The sequence below is a fragment of the Tauraco erythrolophus genome, chromosome 2, assembly GCF_009769465.1.
Source record: "Tauraco erythrolophus isolate bTauEry1 chromosome 2, bTauEry1.pri, whole genome shotgun sequence".
NCBI classification, from domain to species: domain Eukaryota; kingdom Metazoa; phylum Chordata; class Aves; order Musophagiformes; family Musophagidae; genus Tauraco; species Tauraco erythrolophus.
This window is the reverse complement of record NC_141466.1, coordinates 13,112,955-13,137,303: the sequence shown is the minus strand read 5'-3', so window position 1 is coordinate 13,137,303 and position 24,349 is coordinate 13,112,955. Positions and strand designations below refer to the sequence as shown.

Here is a 24,349-nt window from a genome sequence, read left to right as displayed (position 1 = left end):
ATGCTTAAGTAAAGATCACCATGATGCTCAGACACATGACTGCATTCCCGTAACTCACCTCGTTACTGAACGACATCTGAGGTGAACCGTCAACCTAATGTGGCTTCCACTGACATTTAAAGTAAGAAGTTTCACCAGCCACTTGCAGTGAGACAAGATCATGATGAGATCAGTTGCTAAACCTCAGCTGTAATATGGGAACTTGTTAAGTCACAGCATCGTGGTCAATGAATAATTTCAAAGATTGATTCAGTTGAAGAAAACATCTCAGGAGTCCAGGAGCCCAACACTAACTGATACTGTTCCTTAGGCCTCCATGTTAAGCCACTGTGGAGGCACACTCTGGAGCTGACAAGATGCTTGTTCTGACCCCCTACAGCTGTTCTTAAGCTCTTAAAATGTTTGAATGAAGCTTCTAAATCAATTCTGAAAATGGGACCTAGACTCTGAATTTAGCTGCTTTGGATTTAGATGTCATTTAGGTGCTTTTAACAAAGTTATATTTAGCCCTTTTCGAAATCTTCAAGGACATGCTTAACTGTATGCACCTACATAAACACCGCTGAAGAGGAACGGATGTGAGCATATATTCCTGGTTATATGTACTTTCAAACATATTTCTCATCTCTTTAGCTATATCACAGCTAAATAAGACTAAATTTCTCAGAAATTTGATCCTATATGCACAGCTGTCCTGAAGGAATACCCAGAGCAGGATGCTAAGGACAATGTAACTCTAAGTCAAAGACAACAGCAAGAACTGTCTAGAGTCTTAAACCACTCCAGAGAAAGTGAGGTACCAATATTGGTCTTAATACAGTTATTTCCTTATCCACCTTCTAGTATTTATTTTCTTTAGTTTTATTCCTGTATTCCATTTTTGTTTCTGAATGCTCCGGTCTATTGCTGATTTTAAACAATTTCATTCTGAATGTGAATTAGCATCTTTGGTATCAAACACCTACACAAACACCTTTGTGTCTTATTTGCATTTTATTTTTACTTCAAATCAGGTGCCTAATTGTAGTGCTTATAGGATCGCAAGGCGCTTGGATTTTAATTGTATGACGTTCAGGCAAAAGTGACTGTAAAAGCATCAAAGAAAAATAATAGTTTGTAAGTGCAAGTCAAAAGATGCTGAGATTTACATAATGGATTTAGTCAGACACCCCTACTGTTTTATAGAGGGAAAAGTGCATGTGCACAATAAATAAATTATGCTGTGCTGTCAGTGTGTTGCATCTAACTGCATTAGTGGCTCCATTTTCCCCCTCATGACTTAGGTAGCATGACATATTGGAAAACACATATTTCTTCATTATACTATTTAAATGGTTTGATAAATCTGCTTATACATGACAGAAACACTTTTTATTGCTCCTAGCAAGTTATTTATATTTAAAACAGATCTTTCATGTGTTTACATGCAAGATCTCAAAATATTGAAAAAATGTTATTGTCATAACAAGCCGTGTCTGTGGCTGGGGTAGAACATGGCCAAGATCTTGTTCTTTGACCTACGCTGCCTCCAGGCTGCCTTGCTGCGCCTGCTTTTTGTAGTGCCCACCTTCTAAATCTATTCAGTTCAGGAAAGAGCTGTGTAAACCATCTCCTGCATGATGAGGGCATTTTGGTCTATGTTTCAATTTATTGCAAAATGATTTTCTTGAAATGCTGTTAATATTCGGTGAATTTCATTTTAATGCAGCTAAGTACCAGTTAGAAATCATTACATTATTAAATCCATTCTTATGGAGACTGAAGCTTGGTTTGAAAAGGAAGCATACAGAAATTGGATTGGTTTGGATGAAATTAATTAACATATTTGGTTTCCAGATTTTTTTTTATCCTCTTCCTCCACAGTTTTCCTCATGTTTTTCTGTGCTTTTTTTGTTTCAAAAAGGGTAAGAAGAAGAATGGCTCAAATATGGTCAAAAATGGGGAATAGAAAAATGGAACAATACTGGAAGTTTTCAGATAAAATTCCATATATTTTCTTTATATATATATATTTTAAATTAAGAATCTTTAGAATTAACCTTTTCTGTAGTATCAAAGTTGTTTATATTTTAATTTTGGCCAGCCCACTTGTTTTCTCTGTTCAGTGCATCTACGTGCTAGAATACATGAGAAAATCTAATACATGTGTATGTTTTCATTTGCAAAAGAAAAATAAAGCAAATTAAGGAACATGTTACTAGAGGTCATAGACAGGATATATGATGGACTTGATTTTGCAAGACACTGAACGCCTGCAGCTCGCTTTGCGCCGGGTGAATTTAAGGCACTTGTCACATGACCTACTCTTTTATTAGCTTAGTTGCAGTGGAAAAGGCAGAGCAGTGGCATCAGAAACGGAAAATGATGGCAGGAAAAGTCTGGTTGTTGGTTCCTTAGGGGTGATGGAAACAGCTATTCTCAAAGAGTCTCTGCTAAGGGATATAGAAGTAATATAGAGGAAGACAGCAAGAGTAAAGGAAAACAAAGATTTAAGAATAACAGAAAACAATAAAAAAGCACGCAAACTATTTCTCGAGCAATAATTGCTCTTCAGAAAAAGTTATCAACTCAAATGAATCACATCTATGTAAGGGGGCTAATTTAAAGACATTTTCTCAGACAAAGGGAAATAAGTATTTCTAGAGAGTGATTCACTCTTTAGGTAGACTGCGGATCTTTTTCTCCTGCGAGGCACCTCAAAGCACACAGTGAAATTCAGATGGAATAAAGCTGGGCCCCGACGACTGGGCACTAACAGACTGATCCTTCCAACAGCTTCTGCCTTAAGCTAGGCTGCTGGAAGTCTGGTACCCAGCTCAGTCAGGACCGGTGTTTCTGCCTGCCCTTCCAGCCATCCATACCGCAGGTATTTTGAGATCAGGCACCTATAAAGAAATTGATAAATCTTGACCCTTACTTGGCACAAAGAAGGGATCTGGTGAAGAACTGCAAAACCCTATAAAACCCTCAAAACTCCTTTGGCCTCCAGAATAATAATGGTTTTGCCACCTCACTACTGCTCGCCACATAGACTCGCACTCAGAACATGCTCATTGCTGAGGGCTCCCTTCTGCTGCTGAGATGATCTGTTTCATCTCATGAGGGCCTGCAGAGAATGCGGGCTATCATTTAAATGTCTTTATGAGTATCTTTATTCGCCTGAAAACACATACTATACTTCCTGCTGGTGTGTTCCCCGTATATACTCTCAATACAGCTGCGATCTCCGTGCCTTTTCAATAATTCAGGCTGTGTGCTCTGGCTATGTCATCTTGGAAAAGAAGCCCAACACAGTATCAAAGATCTGTGCTTCCTATAGGTAGAAGCAGGAGGTACATGCTAAGGGCTTTCCTATATTTGCCATATATTTCGTGTAAGCTTGATTTTCAGGCATATTAGCATCAGAAAGGTCCAGTCCCTCAGACAAAGGTCAAATGTTCTTCAGTGAGAACTTTTCCTGAGAGCAGACTGCAGCCTCAAACTTTCCTGCGTGAAAAACGGCATCTTTCCTCCTTGAAATATTCGACACACAGAAGCAGGATATTTTTCCTTTTGCAACACAATGCAACTTAAGACACGCTGCCCCTGACACGAGGCCAAGAAAGAGGGTTGCTTCATTTTATTCCCAGGTCTTGAAGCTGGCAATGTTTCACGTTAAGAAATCCACCCAAAAGAGAGGACTGCGAGTAAAGACAACGCCCGACGAACAACATCTCGCTGCTGCCACCACCCCGAAATTTACGCAGGCCCTCGCTCTGACCCGCAAACAGAGGGTCCCCACAGCCCCCGCCCGGCGCCGGCCGACAACCCCCTCCTCCCTCCGCAGGGCAACCACCATCTTGTTCCGCGCAGCCCCGCCGCGGCTCTGCGCAACGGCTTCCCCCGCCCCCCCCCCCCCCAGCCGCCGCGGAGCTCCGCGGTGCCGCCGCAACTCTCCCGCCCCCCCATCCCCACCCCGTCCCCGCGGCGGGCCGGGCGCTGCGCTGCGCTGCGCGGGGGAGGGCGGAGCACGGCCGCGTACGCGCTGCCTCCGCGCCCGCCTCTCCCCGGTGCCCCGCGGCGGCGGGCAGGTGCCGCTGCGCGCCCGGGCGTGCGCGCGTCTGTGTCTGCGCGTGTGCGCGCAAGGCGGGGCCGCGCAGCAGGCAGCCCCGCGCCGGCTGGTGCCATCTGGGAGCCGGGGCGTGGAGCGGAGGAGGGCGCAGGAGGGGGACGAGCATCCTCAAGGCCGAGGCTCCGTTTGTCTTTCCGGGCTCTGCGCGGCGAGCGGGAGGCTTTTCGGCAGCGGTACCGGCGAAGTACCTGCGGATTGGCTTCCCTCCTCCGCGCTGTTATTTTTTTTTGGTTGTTGTTTGTTTGTTGCTGTTTGTGAGGGTTTTTTTTTCTTTTTTTTCTTTTTTTTTTTTTCTTTTTAACCCTCCCTCCAATCCTGGGAGACGCTTCTGAAGCGGGGCGAGCGCTGATCTTATGTAAATGGTGCTGCTCCGGGGAGGGCAGCCCCCCTGCCAGCCCCGGGCCGGGGGAGCGTCCCTGGGCGCCGCTCGCCCTGCCTAGCGGCAGAGCCCCTCGCTGCCGCTGCAGCCCGGCTTGAAAGCCGCATCGGCACCGACACCGACAACGGCACCGGCGGGGGCGGGCGGCGAGCGGCAGCCAGTAGCCCGCAGCCCCGTCCCCGGCGGGTTTCGGCGCCTCCGCGGACCGGCTGCGGGGATGATGCGGCGCGTCGGACCCCGCGGCGGGGAGGGCGCTGTGTCAGAGAGATAACGCGCCTCTGCCAGCAGCCCGGGGGCAGTGTCGGTGCCAGCCCCCCCGGGACCTGGCTGCCTGGGAGCCGCTCGCTTCTCGGCGGCCGGTCTGGCAGCGGCGGCGGGGCCGGGGAGCGGCGGGGCGCTGTGCCGGGGCACCCCGCCTGCGGGGGGCGAGCGCCCGGGAGGCTGAGGAGCGCAGGCAGCAGAGGCGGGGAGGAGGAGGAGGAGGAGGAGGGCAGCGCCATGACTCATTTGCAGGCAGGTCTCTCCCCGGAGACTCTGGAGAAAGCCCGGCTGGAGCTGAACGAGAACCCCGACACTTTGCACCAGGACATCCAGGAGGTGCGGGACATGGTGATCACCCGGCCGGACATCGGCTTCCTCCGCACCGACGATGCCTTCATCCTGCGGTTCCTGCGGGCCAGGAAGTTTCAGCACTTCGAGGCGTTTCGCCTCCTGGCCCAGTACTTTGAATATCGCCAGCAGAACCTGGACATGTTCAAGAGCTTCAAGGCCACAGACCCGGGCATCAAGCAGGCGCTGAAGGATGGCTTCCCCGGCGGGCTGGCCAACCTGGACCACTACGGCAGGAAGATCCTCGTCCTTTTTGCTGCCAACTGGGACCAGAGCAGGTAAATGCAGAGCCACCCGCCTGCCTTAACCCCTTCTTTTCCCGGGCGATGCGTGGGAAAAGCTGTGGCGGACCAGGGAGAGGGTGGGTGGGCAGCAGGGACACACCCGGCTCTGCCCACAGGGGCTGGGCAGCAGCCTGGGAGGCAGAGGGAGGAGAGAAAGAAGAAATGTCTTTTGTGGCTTAGGGCCTTTTCAGCCTTCTCATCCTTTAAGCTCTGAATTTTGTGAGGGAAGTAGGAACTGCTCGAGTGCTCTTCTCAGCTGGTTGATATGAGGTTTACACCCTTCTGCTTTCCCTTAGCCGAAGTGAGCTGGCACGGTAGATGATGTGCTCATCCCCCTGACAAAGGCTGGCTGTGATCTCTGTGCTGGTCTTTCTGCTTCAGCATGCACAGAGCTGCTCAGGTGCCATAGGAGAAAGTGGGAGATGCTGTGTGTAAAACAGGATTATCCATCACGGCTTTTGAGCTGAAAAGTTTGCCTGTGCAGGAAACAGAGGCTCCCAATCCTTTCCCTCAGCGAAAGAAAGCTCTTCCTGAGCCACCTGGAAGTGCTAGGATGGAAGTTACAGTAACCGCTTATTTCCCCACTCTTGCTGCTCCAAGTGTGAATTCCCTGCATAATAACATCCAAGCACACAAAGCTTTGGTGGCAAATTGAAGGAGGCTAGTGCTGTCTCCACAATTTCTGATCCTTTTTGGAACTACTCTAGGCTGAAGATGACTTAGCAGGCTGACCCAAGAGCTGTCTCCCATCAAGGCCTTTTCTTTTAGCAATAGTCTTGATACTATGTGACACTATTTGGTTATTCTAAAAAACGTCATTGAGTGTCATGTCTTGTTTCTCCTGCAGTCTAAAATTGCATTCACAAAAATTGCTTGATTTTCAGTACATGTAAATGAACGAATCCATTAAGAGTGAGCTCTAAAGCCTACTCCTGTGAGCACTGCATGGCTTCCCTGGGCTCCCAACCTGAGAGCAGGCTTAGCATCTGATGCACTTCTTGCTAGTTGACTTCTCATGAACCCAAACTGTCTTTTGTGCAGTCAGCATGGGCAGGGCACAGGCAGTGCTGAGTGCTCAGTGCAGATATCCCAAGCTCAGCTATTCGGAAATGTGAGGAGGGCACAAATAGCTAGTGGTGTGGATAGAAAAGACAAAGTTTGGGGGATTGGCATACTTAAGCCTGCCCTTTAAGCTGTCTCCTTGCAGGCTATGTCGATAGCCCTTGCAGGGAATGATCCCACAGCTCCCTGCAGCAGTCGGTGTTACAGCTAGGGATGAGTCTCTGCCTGGAGGGCCATTGACCCACCATGGCTTTCCTCTTCTACAGGCAGGGTGGCCACATCCATACTGCCTACGAGGGGAGTTTCCTGGTCCTCGCTAACCCGTGAATCATGCCTAGGGACTGGGAGAAAGCCAAGCTGCCCGGCACAAATCAAAACTGCCCACGACCAGGCTAACAACTAGAAAGTGTGGATGAACATACGCAGAGGTGGGGCCAGTGTCCGTTCCCTGCCTTGGTTTTCTGGCAGGTGGAGCTAAAGAAGCTGAGTGAGGAAGCAGCGGTGATGAGGCTAAGGACTCTCTGAGTGGGCTTCATTTCCCACAAAAGGACCAGGAACTTTTTATTTTAAAATAAATAAAAAAATCAACTTTTTATTTTGAGAACAGCTCCAGATGATGTTTAGGTCTTTTATTAAGTCATATGTCTACCATGAACAAGTTCTCTTGTTAAAGGTAGTGTGGCCTACTCTATACTGCTATTTCTCATTAACCAGAAAAAAACGCAAAGCTTTATGTGACACTTTTCAGATCATTAGTTCCTAGACAAAAAGAACACTAAGAATTTGAATTCAGAGATAAAGTACCATTAAAAAAATAATTGCCATATGAAAAGGATAGATTTACTTTCTTCTCTTTTTGGATGTGCTGATATTTAAACTACATGAGATCAGCTGACACAACGGTGAATTTATTATGATCTTTTTCATGAAGTCCTATTGGTAAAATTATTGTTTATGATATAATAGGGAAGAGACTGGGGTACACAGGGGTACCTAATGGCCATGTTTGCAGTTGGGTCCCTATTGCTCTTCAGCACTGCCTGCCCACGGTAAGCCGCTTCTCCTGAGTGAGAGATTTGTTTTCAGATAGACCACTCAGACAAAGGGAAGAGAGCTGAAGCCCAGCTGCGGGGAGTGGCTTGCTCCAAGGCACATGACAAGTCAGTGACAGATCTGGGAATGGAGCTAGGTCACTCTTTTTCCCAATTAATTTAGTGTCTTCCGTTATCTGATGTTCAGCAACTGAACCTGGGGAGCATTGTGTGTGGAACGTATACTAGAGCTGCTACGCAGTATGTGTGAAGCTTATGCCTTAACTGACTTGAGATCTTGCAGGATGTGCACCGATGCTCCTCTTACAGCAGCACTGGGAGGATTACTTTTTGGAGTCGGTCTTGCTACGACCTCTTCGTGTGGTTCATAAACTAATTTAATAAAGCACAGCAAGCCTTCAAATTTGTCATGTGTGTACGACCTATTATGGTCAGCATGTAACAATTAGAAATGAAAAGTTCTGTTTTGTTATTTACATAAATAGCAGATATACTATAGATGATTTATATAGCACCAGCAGCCTGTGATTTACGTAGTTCCAATTAGAAAGAAAAGCGTGGGAGGCGGAAAATTCCTATGGTAAAACAAGCCTGTGTACGAGATGTTAAATCATTAAATTAAAGCAGGGCTGAAAACTGTACCAGATGTCCTACCATCTGAACAACTAAATCAGACATGTATTTAAAACAAACAAACAAAAAAAGGGAAAGGTAAAGGATAATGCAGTAAGTAGCTTAGCAGCTTTTCAGTGGGACCCTGCCTAACTCTCCACCCTGTCTCTACTATGGGGAAAGTGAAGACGGGTGGCATTCCTGCCAGGAGGCTGGATAGCACTTGGGGAGGGATCAGCCTTCCCTATTAGCTTCCAGATTGTTGTTTCATAACTACATTTGGCTGTAGGTGTGTACATGCATTTGAAGACTCCCTTTTTCTTAATGTATCCAGCTGGTGAAGTTTTTTTTTTCAGTTAATGGTACAATTAACTTCAACTCTCAGTGGCAAGGGGTCTGTTGTCAGGCATGTTCTTCTGTGTGCTTGGTGGCACCTGTACACAAATTCCCTAGAAACATCAGTCCTTTTAGTGCTATTTATTTGAAATCTTTCCTGGTATTAATTCTGTCAGTATTTTTCCCAGGAAGTGCAATGGGAAAGCGCAGTAGAAGAGCGCAGTGATACCTAGTTTCTGTCTGTGTCACAGTGACCCAGTCAGCTCGCGCTAACCTCAGTGAACACCGAAACCCACTGCACTCAGTACCATTAGCTCTGCTGTTGCATCAGATGATTTACAGCAGGGCAAAGATGGAGTCCACTGGTTTGCTTTCAAAACTATGCTTTCATGGGCAGAAGTGCTAGAAACTTTTCTTTTCCTCCCATTAAATGAAAATTTAAATTCGGTAGCTATCAGGATCTGCTCCTCAGTTCACTATTAACACAAGCGAGTTGGCAGGGTATTTTTCAAGCTCTGATGGAGGCAATGTGACAAAATAAATAGCAATGCTAACAATAATAACATATTAACAATATCAAAATACCTGGTTAATAGAGTCAATTTTTGTTTGGAAGTAATATCTTTCAAATAATAATTATTAACGAGTGCAAACACTGTCATTTTTTTCTACAGTTTCTCCTGCTGACTGGTGCTGTCTTATTGTTTCCTGGCTTTCCCCCAGCTATCTGTATCTGCCTATTATCACTTGTATTTAGACTGTGAGTGTTTTGGCTAGGAATCTTTTTGATCAAGGCTAATGTAAAATTCAGATCAGCTGAATCTTCCGTGATCATCATCTGTGGCTGTGGCTGTTAGACACTGGGCTAACATAAGGAGTAATGAATGGTATTGAATCTGAATCTAAAAGGTAATCTGGTGAAATATTTGAAGCAGCTTCTATTTTTCTATGCATTTTTGTGACAGTGGCAGTGCTTTTTCTTTTTAGAATAAGGGCCCCCAGGACATGCTGCCACAATTTAAGCAGAATAGCTATAAGAGAAGTTTAGATCCCCCATCTTTTCAGCATTCAAATCTGTACCTGGACTGACAGACCAAGGAGATCAGAGGTATTATTTCTAAGTACTCCTTTGTGTATCTTGAGGGTTCTTGTTTCACTGAAATTCTAAAAATAATAAGCCAAAGCAGTAGGTAAGAAATGGGATGATGGCTGAGAGACTTGACCAGCTTTCTTTTCTAAACCACAGTGGCACAAGAGCTCATTTGACAGACACCTTTACTTGTCCAAATGGTGATGAGCTTAGAATACAGATTGTGCATTCCTTACATGTTTGGGACCTTCAGGAGACATGTGGGTTAAATTCAAGCAAAGATTTACTGTTTATCTCTTCTAGTTAACGGTTTGCATCCTGAGAGGCAGACTCATGTCACTCAGTTTTAATTCTCAAAATAACTTGGAATTTCTTGATATCGGGGGAGAGATGACAAATAGCAATAGAGATAGTAGGGCAACTCTGCCAAATCAGATTATCTGTTACTCAGTGCAAATGTGAATCAACTGGGACCAGAATCTGGTGAAACAGATGATATGGTGGATGCCACCCATCATCAAGAACATAAAATATTGAAAACAGCTGACACAGCTGGATTTGACATGAGATATCTATATCATATGTTCTCCTTGTCTCTTCTCTTTCTGTTGGCCTGATGGAAATCACAGTGGCCTCTGGGAGTGAAGAGGATGTGTAGACCGCATAACCAAGGGGTAAAGGCGAAAGATCATAGTGAAGTCCTACCAAGAGTTGATAGCAGTGTCTGCCAGCCTGTTTTTCCCAGAAATCCTTGGAAATACTTAGAATCTGTTCATGTCCCATAAAAAAATCTCAAAGAACTTTTCTTTTCTGTAAAGGGGAAATGGATGCCTCTGTTAATTTACAAGACAGTGGGATGCTCAGTTAATTGTTTGAGCTGTTTTGTTCTGGACAAATCAAGACCTCAGTGAGGCGTTCCCCTAGAAAGCTCCGTCACTGTGGTGGTAGAAATGGTAGCCATCCCGAAGCATTTGAAAGAGTCGCTCACTGTCGGGGTGGCTGTTAACTTGTCAAGCCCTCCCAGGCTTGTTTCTTTAAAGTCAACCTGAATAAAAAATTTCAAGAGGTAGCAGAGTTTATCTGCACACCAGTCCCCACCTCATTTGAACTCAAGCTGGGACTCACATAGAAAAGGAACATTAAGAGTGCATTATATATGTGATAACGTATTTCCAGCATTTTTTATTCACATTCACAACTGGGCTAAAAAAGTTGTCTAAGCTCTCCATTGAATTAAGCATGGTTCTATAAATAGAGAGCATTAAATACATTTAAATTAATTGTGAGTTCTCGATTATCCTAGCAATTAGTAATAGCTTGCTAGCTACAATATGTCTGGTAAGAGTCTGTTTAAATAAGTGACTGCAACTGAATTTAGTCATAAATAAATAAGGATTTATTTCTGCACAGCCTGACTCCAGGCTACTACAGAACATGTACTGCAGCAAATCAGGCCCGGCACACCCTACATACCTGACAGCACTGGAGCAGTCCTTGAAAAACTGGGGCTGGGGCAAAATGAGCGGCTTGCTGTCCCCTAAGTACACAATTACTTAACACGGAGTAATTAAGTTAAGAGTAGAACACCACCATCTTCCGCTCAGACTGAACACCATAGTCTCTTAAAATTAAGTGCTAATATGTTGCTTTTTTTTTTTTTTCTTTAAAGTAGAAAGGCAGTCAAAGCCATCTTGGCCCAAATTTGTTTCACTAGCTTATCCCATTTTTCTCACTTTTTAGTGGTTATATTTCTGTATGTATATAGAAAGTAATTTAAACATGGAATAAAAGTTTCAGCAGCACAATCCAGAGTAATTTTTCCTACCTTCTTTTGATGTAAGATTTTAATTTCCCTGAAGTCCAGCTAAGGATGGAGCGTATTTTGTGGCAAAGCCTGTGCATCCTGCTGCTGACATGAACAGTAGTAGCAGTGAGATGAAGTGTTGGACAACACCGGGCTGGAGTGGATTAAAGACAAATCTGGATGCAAATAACTCTGTGCTGCGTGAAAGCTTCAGTATAGTTCTTTAATCATGTTTCATTTGCTTGAACTGTTCAGCTAATACTTTCAATGTTCAGCTTGCCATTTGCACCACCTAAGATTTCACCTATCACACTGAGTTTGCATTTCTGGCTTGCCTCAGCATGGCTCCAGAGTAAAAGCTGCTTTAAATGTCCATTAATGGATTTGTCTTTCTTGTCTGGTTTTCTGTACTGTACTTAAGTAAGGTATCAAACCGAGAGAGGAGGTCCGTTACAGAATGAAGGTTAGCTCCTATCTTCGACTAATTACATAGCAGGGTATTTGAGGTGGGAAGCTTGGTTGTTAGTGATATGTCCCTGTATGCTCTTGATGTGGCTTTTCAGACGTAAGAAGTACTTCAGGTACCTTCCTCTGGCAGAAAGTGTTCTTGCCTGCTTTTAGCTAGAGCTGTGTTCTTCAGGACTTATTTTCACTGAGAGGACAACCTCTTGTCTTTGTCAGTGGGTAGACATATAATATTGTCATTGTTGCTGTGGACTGTATTTCTTACACTAAGCAAAACTGCAATAGATGTTACGGTCGTGATGAATATGCCGTAGATTTGTGGAGGCCCAGCCCTGCGACTATTGGTTACTCTCTGTGGTGGCTGAAATCCTGGTCTCATTGATGCCTGACAGTTTCCCAGTTGAAAACTTGTGTTTGCCAGTGCTATTTAACATCTTTGTTGGTGACATGGACAGAGGGATTGAGTGCACCCTCAGCAAGTTTGCAGATGACACCAAGTTGTGTGGTGTTGTGGACACGCTGGAGGGAAGGGATGCCATCCAGAGAGACCTCGACAGGCTTGAGAGGTGGGCCTGTGAGAACCTCATGAAGTTCAACAAGGCCAAGTGCAAGGTCCTGCACATGGGTCTGGGGCAATCCCAAGCACAAGTACAGGCTGGGCGGAGAGAGGAAAAGGACTTGGGAGTGCTGGTGGATGAGAAGCTCAACATGAGCCGGCAATGTGTGCTGGCAGCCCAGAAAGCCAACCGTATCCTGGGCTGCATCAAAAGAAGTGTGGCCAGCAGGTCAAGAGAGGTGATTCTGCCCCTCTACTCTGCTCTCATGAGACCCCACCTGGAATACTGCATTCAGCTCTGGAGTCCCCAGCACAAAAAAGACATGGAACTGCTGGAGTGGGTCCAGAGGAGGGCCACGAAGATGATCCGAGAGCTGGAACACTTCTGCTATGAAGACAGGCTGAGAGAGTTGGGGCTGTTCAGCCTGGAGAAGAGAAGGCTCCGGGGTGATCTTATTGCAGCTTTCCAGTACTTAAAGGGGGCCTACAGGAAAGCTGGAGAGGGACTTTTTACAAGGGCATGTAGTGATAGGACAAGGGGCAATGGCTTTAAATTGAAAGAGGGCAGATTTAGATTAGATATAAGGAAGAAATTTTTCACTCAGAGGGTGGTGAGGTACTGGAACAGGTTTCCCAGAGAAGTTGTAGATGCCCCATCCCTGGAGGTGTTCAAGGCCGGGTTGGATGAGGCTTTGGGCAACCTGGTGTAGTGGAGGGTTTCCCTGCCCATGGCAGGGGGGTTGGAACTAGATGATCTTTAAGGTCCCTTCCAACCCTAACCATTCTATGATTCTATGATTCATAGAATTATAGAATCATAGAATGCCATAGGCTGGAAGGGACCTCAGAAGTCATCTAATCCAACCTCCCTGTCATGGGCAGGGACGCCTCTCAACTAGATCAGGCTACTCAAGGCTCTGTCCAGCTTGGCCTTGAACACCTCCAGGGAGGGGGCATTCACAACTTCTCTGGGCAATTTATTCCAAAGTCTTACCACCCTTGTACTGAAGGATTTCTTCCTAAGATCTAATCTAAATCTGTTCTCCTTCAACTTAAACTCATTTACCCTTGTCCTATCAGTGGACATTCTTGTAAAAAGTCCCTCCCCAGCCTTTCTGTAGGTTCCCTTCAGGTATTGGAAGGCAGCTGTTAGGTCCCCCCGAAGTCTTCTCTTTTCAAGGCTGAACAATCCCAGCTCCCGCAACCTGTCCTCATAGCAGAGGTGCTCCAGCCCCTGGATCATCTTTGTGGCCCTCCTCTGAACACACTCCAACAGATCTATGTCTCTCTTATGGTGGGGACACCAGAACTGGATGCAGTATTCGAGGTGGGGTCTCACAAGAGCAGAGTAGAGGGGGAGAATCACCTCTCTTGACCTGCTGACCACGCTTCTCTTGATACATCCCAGGATGCGGTTGGCCTTCTGGGCCGCATGAGCACACTGCTAGCTCATGTTGAGCTTCTCATCTATAAACACCCCCAAATCCTTCTCTTCAGGGCTACTCTCAACCCACTCTGTGCCCAGTTTGTATTTGTGCCTAGGATTGGTCTGACCAAGGTTAGCATTGGCCCATTTCTCAAGCCTATCAAGGTCCCTGTGGATGGCATCTCTTCCCTCAAGTGAGTCCACGGCACCACACAACTTGGTGTCATCGGCAGACTTACTGAGGGTGCACTCAGTGCCATCATCCATGTCGCTGACAAAGATGTTGAACAGCGCTGGACACAGAACACATCCCTGAGGGACACCGCTTGTCACTGGTCTCCATGTAGACATCGCACCATTGACCACAACTCTTTGAGTGTGACCATCCAGCCAGTTCTTTATCCACCGAGTGGTCCATCTGTCAAATCCATGTCTCTCCATTTTAGAGACAAGGATGTCATGTGAGACAGTGCCAAATGCCTTGCACAAGTCCAGGAAAATGACATCCGTTGCTTTACCCATGTCAACCAGCACTGTAGCTTTGTCGTAGAAGGCCACTAAATTAGTCAGGCACGGCTTGCCCCTAGTGAAGCCATGTTGGCCGTCACCAGCCACTTGGTTATTTTTTATGTGCCTTAGTACAGCTACCAGGAGAATCTGTTCCATGATTTTACCTGGCACAGAGGTAAGGCTGACTGGTCTGTAGTTTCCGGGTTGTCCTTGGTCCCTTTTTTAAAGATGGGGATTATGTTTGCCCTTTTCCAATCTGTAGGAACCTCACCAGACTGCCAGGACCTCTCAAATATGATGGCTAGTGGCCTTGCAACTTCATCCGCCAGTTCCTTCAGGAACCGTGGATGTATCTCATCAGGTTCCATGGACTTGTGCACCTTCCTATGACTTGAATGAATTCAGGACATAATTAGGTGTATTTATGTTTACATGTATACATCTATATATTTATTACTTAGGCATATGTATAAAAGCATTTTATGGCTGGTCTTAGAGACTTGATTAGCCTCATAAACAAAGGAACTTTATCTCTAATGCACCAGATTTCTAGCATCCTTGTGCCACTAGGGAGCCGTTGATCCAAGGCATGTGATGTCTTGAACTCCCTAAGGAGGACATTAGAGATCTGTATCAGGAACTTGGGACTCATCTTCTTGGACTGGATGTAGGGTGCTTGCTGCAGCCTTCTGCTTCATGGAGCTCTTCTCCTGAAGAGTAAGATTCTCTGAATGGGGCAGCATCAATATCAAGTGGAGTTGAGGCTAATTTTAGGATTGGAGTTTTCTAATGCCTGTTTCTTGTATGAGCTTTGATAAATAATCTTCCTCAGACTGAGGCGTTAGGTGCTCTCCCAATGTCTCACCTAATGTAACTTTCTTCCCAGTGCAACGTTTCCCCTGGGAAGGCCTCTTACAGAGTGTATCTCTATCTAATATCACGGAGCGATTAAAAAAAGTAGTATTTCTGAGACCTCCACCACCTTGTGGAGGTAACCAGGGGTTTGAAGGCAGTCGCTCTGAGCCCAGCCCCAACCCTGAACATGACTCTGTAAGCTTCCTTCCCTCAGGCTAAGCGTGTGTTTTAATCCTGATTGCTGGCAGTTGTACGAAATGCATGTCATATAGGGGATTTTTAGTTCCCATGTTGATTAGATGCCCTCTACTGCCTGTCCACCCATGTTGTATTGGATAGATAGACTGTTCTGCAGATATGCTAGGCCAACCAAGACCTTTTTAGTGCCAGTAAAACCATATATAGTCTTCATGCTGCCAGACGCTCCCTGCATGTCCCGCTTTGCAAGCACAAGCTTGTTTGGGAAAGAGCCGATGAATGATTTCGTTTTTCCTCAGGTTGCTTTTTGCACTGCAGTGCTGGGGGTGTTTGTTTGTTTGCTTGTTTGGAGGCCTTGGCAGCAACGGTGGCATCTTCCCCACACGTCCAGCAGCCAGGCTTGGGGCAGTGGCTCCGCCTGGGGAGAGGGGGAGCACCAGCTGTGCCATGCGCGAGGCGTTGGCGCTGCTGCGGCCGCCCCTGTGCCCCCCGGCAGGTTTGCTCAGAGCAGGCAAGGTGCTCCAGGTTTGCTTCCTCGTGCCTACAGTTCTTTGGTTGAACACTGGAAAGCTGCCCAGAGGACTTGTGGATGCCTCATCCCTGGACGTGTTCAAGACCAAGCTGGATAAGGCTTTGAGCAACCTGGTCTAGTGGAAGGTGTCCCTGCCTGTGGCAGGGGCGTTGGAACAGATGATCTTTAAGGTCCTTTCCAACCTAAACCATTCTATGATTCTATGATCATATTGCTCTAACAATTGTAAAGATCTGGGTTTTGAATGTTTTCCTTCAAAAGAGGTTTTAAGGCATGTCATTTTTCAACCCTGGACCGAATTCTATTTATAGAAGTGCTCTTATTTTTTCTGCCAAAAAGGAATAGAGAATTCTGGTGTTTTTAAGATTTCCATAGGGAAATTACAGAGACGAATTTTTCCTGTGCTATTTTCTCTCCCAGTTGAAAAAACTTGAACAAAAAAGAGGGAGCATGCCAAACTTCCTGTAAACCTTAGGTCTTAGAAAAGTAAAGCCTTAGAAAAAAGTTAAATCTCAGAAAAGTGAAAAGGAGAGGAGTGAATATGAAAACTTTTATCCCAGTCAACCAAACTAAATTTAAAGCAAACTAAGGGTCTTCAAAATGAAGAGAAGAATCATGTAAAACAGTTTTTTCCCTACTGTTTTCTGAGGGAAACACACTTTCTCTTGTTCACTTGTTAGGCTGACATTAAGAGAGTCCTTTTCTAGTCCCTTTGCTAGGAATGAATAGATGAGAAGTTCACTGAGTCTAGTTGGCTAAAAAAAAAAAAGATGGAAAGATGCGAGGAGTCAGCTAGAACAGATTAATTTCATTTGCATATTTCCTTTTTCAGATACTTTCAAAATACAGTTATGTATACAATAGAACAGTGCACTCACTATATTAAAGCAAGTAGAATTCAGTGTAATTTAATGTAATTTCTAAATAGGCACACATGCACTTTGCTACATATGCAGTATGGTGAAAATTTCTCTGGGGACTCATAATTTTGAGAACTTGTATGTTTGATGCCATCATAGGAGACTGTTAAAGGGCCTTATTTAAAAATATCTGTACAAAACCTGAAGATTTAACTCTTTCTTTTGTTCCTGGAATATTTGCTTATCTGATATTTTTCTGGTTTAGTTTTCTAATGCTCCATTTGATACTGTGATGCAGACTGGCAAATTTACATCTATTTCAGTAACTATTTATCTTACTTTCAAAAAAGATTTTTAGATATAAAACATAGTCTGGAAAAAAAATAAACTACTACTTTCATATCTCTTTAAAAAACCCCAGATAATTCATGTGTTTTGCTTTTTTAAAAAAAAAAAAACCCAATAAGCTAAACTGCAACTTGATAAATAACTCTATTATATGGCAGACTAAAGATGACATTGCTGTATATATTTAAGCTATTCAGCTGCTGTATTAGGTGCTTTAGCTTCAAAAAAGAAAGATTATACTCAACGGGGCTTGGCAATATGGAATTATGTCTTCTTTTACAAGATCATCTATCTAAGAAAAGATTATGTGCATATATGTAGAACACATAATTACATATTGTAGGTGGCATCTTTGTGAACCCGAATTTAACACAGAAAATTCGAAGACTGATGAATACCATGTTACAAACTTACTTCTGAAAACACATAATTTGGATATACTAAGTACTCAGTACTCAGAAGGTAGTTAAGTGACACTTAAAAGGTTGCTATTGCTCTTAACCAGTAACACCTCTGAGGCCTAGTGTGAGTTACTTTCTGCTTTCAAGATCCTTGAGTAATCAGCCTTCTGTAACACCCTTTGTAGATGTAAGAGAAAACATTACCCAGAGAGAGGGACAAGGGGAGCATATGGAAATCCTTTTTTTAGCTGATAATTTTGTAGAAGCTGTTTTTCAATCCCTTGAAAATATATAGGAGGAAACTTTGGGTCTAGGCTTCTGGTGTTAAACTCAGGTTCTGGTATCATTATGATTTTAGAAAAATACGATTTGCATAGATATGTTTATACAGATGTTTAATAAAATGCATAGATATTAGAGCAGATTAGGAGACTACAGAAAAGTTCAAATTTGCTTTTGGTGTGTTATATTCTTGTAGTTTGTTCTGACTGTCTGATGGTCCAGATGTATGTAATCCTGCTCCAGAGAACGAGTTCAACTAACTGAGCTTTTGAGACTTTCCCAGCTTTACGTACCCATCACTTCTGAGGATACATTTGCACTCCTTTGATTTAAACTTTTGACAAGCAGTACAAAGGAAGAGCACTCAGAACTTCTCCATGTCCGTGGTCGTTGCTCCTTTCCTAACTGAATCTCCCCTTAATGTTCACAGGTACACACTGGTGGATATTTTGCGCGCCATACTTCTTTCTTTAGAAGCCATGATAGAAGACCCCGAGCTTCAAGTGAACGGATTTGTTTTGATTATAGACTGGAGCAACTTCACCTTCAAGCAGGCCTCCAAGCTCACACCAAGCATGCTTAGATTAGCCATAGAGGGCCTTCAGGTAACATTCTTCATTTCTTTCTTTTCCTAATTATCCATTTTGCAGTTCATTACAAATCTAAAAAAACTTGGAACAAAACAAAAATCCAAGAACTTCTGAATAGCAAGGCTATTAACGTCTTAAGGTATGGGTGAAGAGGCAAGCTACAGGGGCATAAGCTAATGCCTGACTCTGTCAGCTAACGGCAGTGACTCCTGGTGTGTAGGCTCTTTCTTTGCCAAAAATAAGAGGTAACTTTTCTGTCTTTATTCCAAAGTGTCTGGCTTCCTGTAAATTCAGACTAGCTTCTGCAGCAGCAAGTTAGAAGTAATCAGTTTATCTTGTCATTTTGCACAGGGCTAGTGAAATATGGGTTGCTTCTGCCACACCAGCTTGTGGTTTTTTTTTTTTTGTTGTTGTTGTTGTTTCCATTGGAGACAGGCTCTACATAATTTTTCCTGAACAGTGTGGGGCACTGTGATTAGATAGTTAGCTGGAACTATTTACTTACTCACGGTTCAGCATGTGCTTGGCTCTTTTGCTGGGTCAGGATTAACGTGAGCAGCAGATTCTGAGACCGAGTATACAGTGATTTAGATTTCTTTCTGCTCATTGCAAATGCACTTTGCATGGCACAGGCGCATTGGTGGAAAGCATACTGCATAACTCTTGGCTGTCTCCTATGATCTTTAATGCTTATTAAAATGAAAAACTAGAATCTGTAAAGTAGTTGTTTGCTGTGCAAGCTTGAATTGCTATGTTAAAAATACCAGTAATTCACTCCTTCGGCAGTGTGCCTTGGTTTTACAAGGACATATATTCCTTTTCTGGGATGTTTTTATCATTTTTACATTTTTATTACTCATAAAACAAAATAACAGCCTTATCTTTGAACTTTCTTCACTTTGATATTGCTGTTTTTGAAGAGGCTTGTATAGCAGTGGTATAGAGTTTTGATCTAAATCTTGAAATGGCTTAACCAGTATTCAGCCTGCTGTTGCACGCAGAAGGGTAGTGATAGTCATGAGACAAAGATCTCAGTTTTCATTTTGTTGTGTTTCCTTATGCTACGATGTGATTCCATGGTCTTGAGAACTACATCAGAAGGCAGCAGTGAGATCTGTACTCTAATAGTACTGCATTTCCCTTGATTACTTTGAAAGTTGTTTTCTTTTTTATGCTGTTTTTCAAAGTCAGCCATAGTTTTCTTGTTTAGAACATGAATAAATACTTTAGTAGTCTTTGTTTTTAAATGGTAGTGTTTCCTTTTGGACATTAACTAAAGATGGTTGTTTTGAGACCTGCTGTGGATAATATCATCTGAAAATATGATGGATGACTGGGATCTGAGACTCTGTGTTCTCCTGCCATCGGTTGGTTCATTACTGAGTTGAGGTGATGTCCATTGGTTTAACTTACTCATGCCCCCAGCTTTGAATGTTCAAATATCCTCAGTCTGATGGTGGCCAGCACCCAGGACATCATTTTTTGTCCATTGTCTTCAGTCCTGTTGACTCCAGAGATGTAAAACTGAGCATGAAATACTCCAGAAGAGGGAATGAGAAAGCACTGAAATGACAAGTGTGCGATAAAACTCTCCCAATGCTCAAGGAATCTGTCCTATCTGTGACGGGTATTGTTATCTGCAAGCAGCAACTTTTACAAGGCCTTTTACCGCAAGTCTTTTGAAGAAATCAATTAGTTGGGCTCTCATAGTACAGCGTTTAATTTTCTGTGGAGAACCACTGAGGGAATGAGGGCTAAAATTCTTATACTAGCAAAATTGACTGACTCTCTAGTGATATTCTCCCAGTAGTTATACTACTTGGGGGTTTGTTTATATTTAATTTCTTTTTTTAATTTTTGTATTTTACTTAGACATTTTTCTATGTAAAGATATGTTAGAATCAATGGGAAGAACTAAAGACAACTGTACTGAGCATCTTGGAGGGAGAACCTCACTTAAAAAACAGTCGTGATCAGGAAGGAAATAAGAGGAAAACATGGTGGAGAGGTGGAACAGAGAGACCTTGGGCAAGACACAGGTTTATTTGTACCTTCTTGCAAGATTTCATACCTGAAATGTTACATTCCCTTACCCTTAACAGGGACTGCCTTCTCTTTTATTTTGGACAAAAACGAGTAGTGGAAACATAATTCTGAATGATGTCGAAGTAAAGTACTTAGGTGGTATGAAAAAGAACAAGAACAACTCACACACACTGTGTATTTATGATCTTTGTAAATACTCTCTGTTTAATCAGAGAAATGGAATTTACTTTGGCTTATAAGATTTAACAGGGCTCAAGATGCTGAACTTTACCATTTGGGGAATTTAAATATTTGTGTTACTTGGGTTGAAAGGGACAGGGAAAGTGGGATTAGTGACCACTGAATTTGATGTTAACCAAATCCTTTTGCCTTCTGAATGAAATCTACTAAATTTGCATTATATTTGCTTAGCTTCCATAGTGAGCAGAATATTTGATATGGTACGTACCAAAGAGAGTTGATTACAAGCTGTGGCATTTCTGGGCTCTTCATAACTGCTTGTTTTTTTTAGGAAATTGCTTTTGAAAGTAAGATAAGTAAATATATAGAGTTTTCTACTACTATACACTTTGCATATATATATATGTTAAATGGGAATATGAAAAGAATCATACCCCTAACTGACTTGTATACATTAGAAAAACCTCCTAGGTAGTTAATTTTGGGAAAAGAGCCTTTTCGCTATGGAACTTTTAGTGTTAAAGGACAGTGATTGTCTATAAACTAATGTGAATTTCTAGCATATCCATCCCAACAGTGCTGTACCAACCAATGGGTGCAGTGTAGATCAGTGTTGATTTTTAGATCAAATGGTTTTGCTAGCCAATCAAAAACCTCCTGTGGAGATTAGGACACTCGGCTGGATCTCTTGATGCTCCAGTTCTTGCTCATACACTGGCCTTGTGCTTTTGGAAAAAAGGAGCAATACTTTTCCCTGTGGATGCTGGTAGCTACAGCAATTGTGTTGCTCCTCATCAGTGAGAAGGAGGATTTGCACTTAGAGCACCTACACCTTCCATAGTGAAGCGTAAGAACATAAGCAAATGCAACATGTAATACTTTTTATTTTCTGAGAAGGGTCTGTCAGCATTGTGTGCTGCAATACCCGAGTGCCTTGAATAAGTCCCTTTCAAAAACTTCACAAAATTTTGCCTCTTTCACCAGGAGGAGATTACAATCTGTGTGCTTCAGCTGCTTTTCCCATAGAAAGGGGAACAACACTTGAGAGCTCAAAAGAAAACCAGTCATAATTTTCCATGGACAGTGATTAACTCTGAGCTCTTACCACACAAGAATGATACCTTGATTTTATGATCTGATAAACAGCTCTATGCAAGTATCATCTCAATATATAATGCTGGTTGAAAAAGCAAATTAAATGCTAGGAATTGTAAGGAAGTGATGAAGCCACTGCAAAAATCTGTGCCGTGACTTTCATCTTGAATGTTCTGGATGCTTCTGTTTTTTTATCTCAGAAAGACTGTTGTAGGACTGGAGAAGGGCAAAAAAACCCAGAAGGTATGGGCTGGTTTCTGTATAAGGAACAACTAAGTTGGCTGGGATCCTTCTGGATGGAAGAAGAAAAACTGTGGAGGGAAACTAAAGGTATCTATAAAACCATAGGATCACAGGGTAATTCAGGCTGGAAGACACCTCAGGAGATCAGCAAGTTCAACCTCCTGCTTAAAGCAGAGTGCCTTATGAGGTCAGACCAAGACACAAACAATGTCATGGGTGGCTGGAAAGAGTGGACAAGCTGCAGATGTTCTTTGTTACCTCCATTGTAAGAAATGGGCATCATCAGAGGATACTAGCAAGAGGCCTGACTCTTTATATGACATGGTGATTTTTGTGCAATATCCAGGTAATCTGTGGAACTCCTTGCCATGGGAGATTCTGGCTGCCAAAAGTTTAGTTGTGTTCAGGGAAAACAGATAAGTTTGTGAAAGAGAAAGAAACTGAGGATTACTAAATATGTAAAAACTACATCAAAGTTCAGAATTCCTTGGTCTGCACATAGTTGGAGATGAGGTGAATGCTGAGTGGAAATATCACATATGCTGTCTGCATGTATCTGCTCTAGGCTCTCATTTTGGCCTCTGTTAAGGAAGAATATGAAGTTAGATGGACTTTTGGAAGGGACATAGTAAAGTCAAGTTTATATTCCACTCACCTTTCCCTCCTTTTTAATAAGCTTTCTTTTATTTTACTACTCCTGCCGTTCCCATGGCCCCTTCTGCCTGAACACCATGCTGGGAACACTTAGGCAAAAGGAGAGAGGAGGTCTGGGAGGATTCTTTTCTTTGTAGTAGTCCTTTTGTAACTACCTATATGGGCTTTTATTAAGTATCAAGAGAGAATTGTTTTCACAAAGCAGGTAAAAACAGTGTCAAAGACTGAAAATACAGTTTGAAAATTATATTGAAAGTTGGGGTTTATTATTAACTCCAACAGACAGCTTTGGAGTAATTATAAGTGAGCTTTGCAAAATAGAAAGTTGTGGGTATGCACAAGACACTTCAAATGATTAACTGATATTTAGGATTATAAAACCTGGAACACTAAATCTTTCTTAAATACTTGATTTCTATTTAGCTCATGATAGTAGTTGCACACATGACAGATTTGTTTTACATGTTGTCACTCAGGCAGGCTGTACCTCCAAATGCTTTGCAAAACTGTTTAGTTATTGGTGGCTGAATATTAATGCTTTTCCTCTAGGTAAAAAGCTGGGGAAAAAGAGATGATGCACATTTAGAGTGGGAGCTGAACATATGTGGACTGTCAGCATTGTTGCTGAAGGCAGAAGACTCTTGCTTTCGGGTTGAGGATGTTTACAGAGAGCGAGCGATAGTGTTGTGGGGGACAAGGCAGGTCTTTCAACTGACTGTGGCTTTTTTTTTTTGTAACAAAGGGAGGCTTCATAAGCTAAAACAAACTCCTTACTGTGAACATGAAAGCAAACCAGAGAGAACACAAAGACAGTATGCTTGCAGCTACTATTGCTATCCAAAACATCTTTCAAACAGCTGTTCTTGTGAGTTGTAGGGACAATTCCCCCGATCGGATTTGCTGCAGCAGTGTGAGGTGGAAGTAACAGAGACCAGAGCACATACAGTCTGGTGATGAAAGGGACAGAACTTCCTTCTTCCATTTTCTTTAAGCATGAATTTCATCAGTATCTTACAGGGAATCTTATCTGAACATCATGGTTGGTTCACCTTTCTATTTAGATATCCACAGACAGTGCTTAAATTTTACCACTTAGTTCTAGACTACATCTGTACAACCAGCTGGTTGCAGTGTCAAGAATTTAAGTTGGGAACTTCCAGAACTAAGGATGCCTCTGAAACCAGTATTTTGATGTTGTATAATTACATAGTCACATGCTCTGTGCAGTGCATAAGATCGTTAATAATGAGCTTAAGGAACAGTTGCGCAGTACTAGCAATGATTATCAGTGAGCTGCAAAACACAAAAAAAGAGCTTTATATGTCTGTGTATTCAAACTTAAAAACATAAAAAACACTCATTCAGTGCTCGTTTTCCACTGGTTCTTGAGAATAGAGTCCTGACACTTCGCATAGTGCTTGGGAGGATATTAAAAAGTAGCAGGCTCAAGCTTTTAATGGGAGTATCTTCTGCTTTCAGGAGGGCTGGTAAAACATGTATCTGCTTTCATTCAGTTTTTTTTTTTTTTGTCAAAGAATTAAGCTGTTTTTAAATGCTGGAGTCCCCTGAGCCCAGGACCAGCCCAAAGAGTGGAGGAATGTGTTTGTAAACAGCACAATTTTGTACCGGTTCAACTCATGTTCTGTAGCAGCAGAAGAAGAATGGGATATTTTTCCTAAGAGCTTGTTATTTTACAAGAGTTTGCATGTATTTGATCTTCTCTACTTATAAAAAGGCCATCAAAAAGGCTTGTCAGCAATTTACTGTGG

The 24,349-nt window shown here is 43.2% G+C and overlaps 1 protein-coding gene across 1 annotated transcript in view; it reads left to right on the top strand.

Annotated features, from left to right (window-relative positions):
* The first annotated feature begins 4,988 nt into the window (after window positions 1-4,988).
* Window positions 4,989-24,349, top strand: part of CLVS2 (clavesin 2) — a 61,604-nt gene continuing 42,243 nt past the window's right edge. The window contains exons 1-2 of the mRNA XM_086632104.1: window positions 4,989-5,377; window positions 18,203-18,377. Of these exons, the coding sequence (XP_086488230.1) occupies window positions 4,989-5,377; window positions 18,203-18,377 (564 nt within the window). The remainder of the gene's footprint in view (window positions 5,378-18,202; window positions 18,378-24,349) is intronic.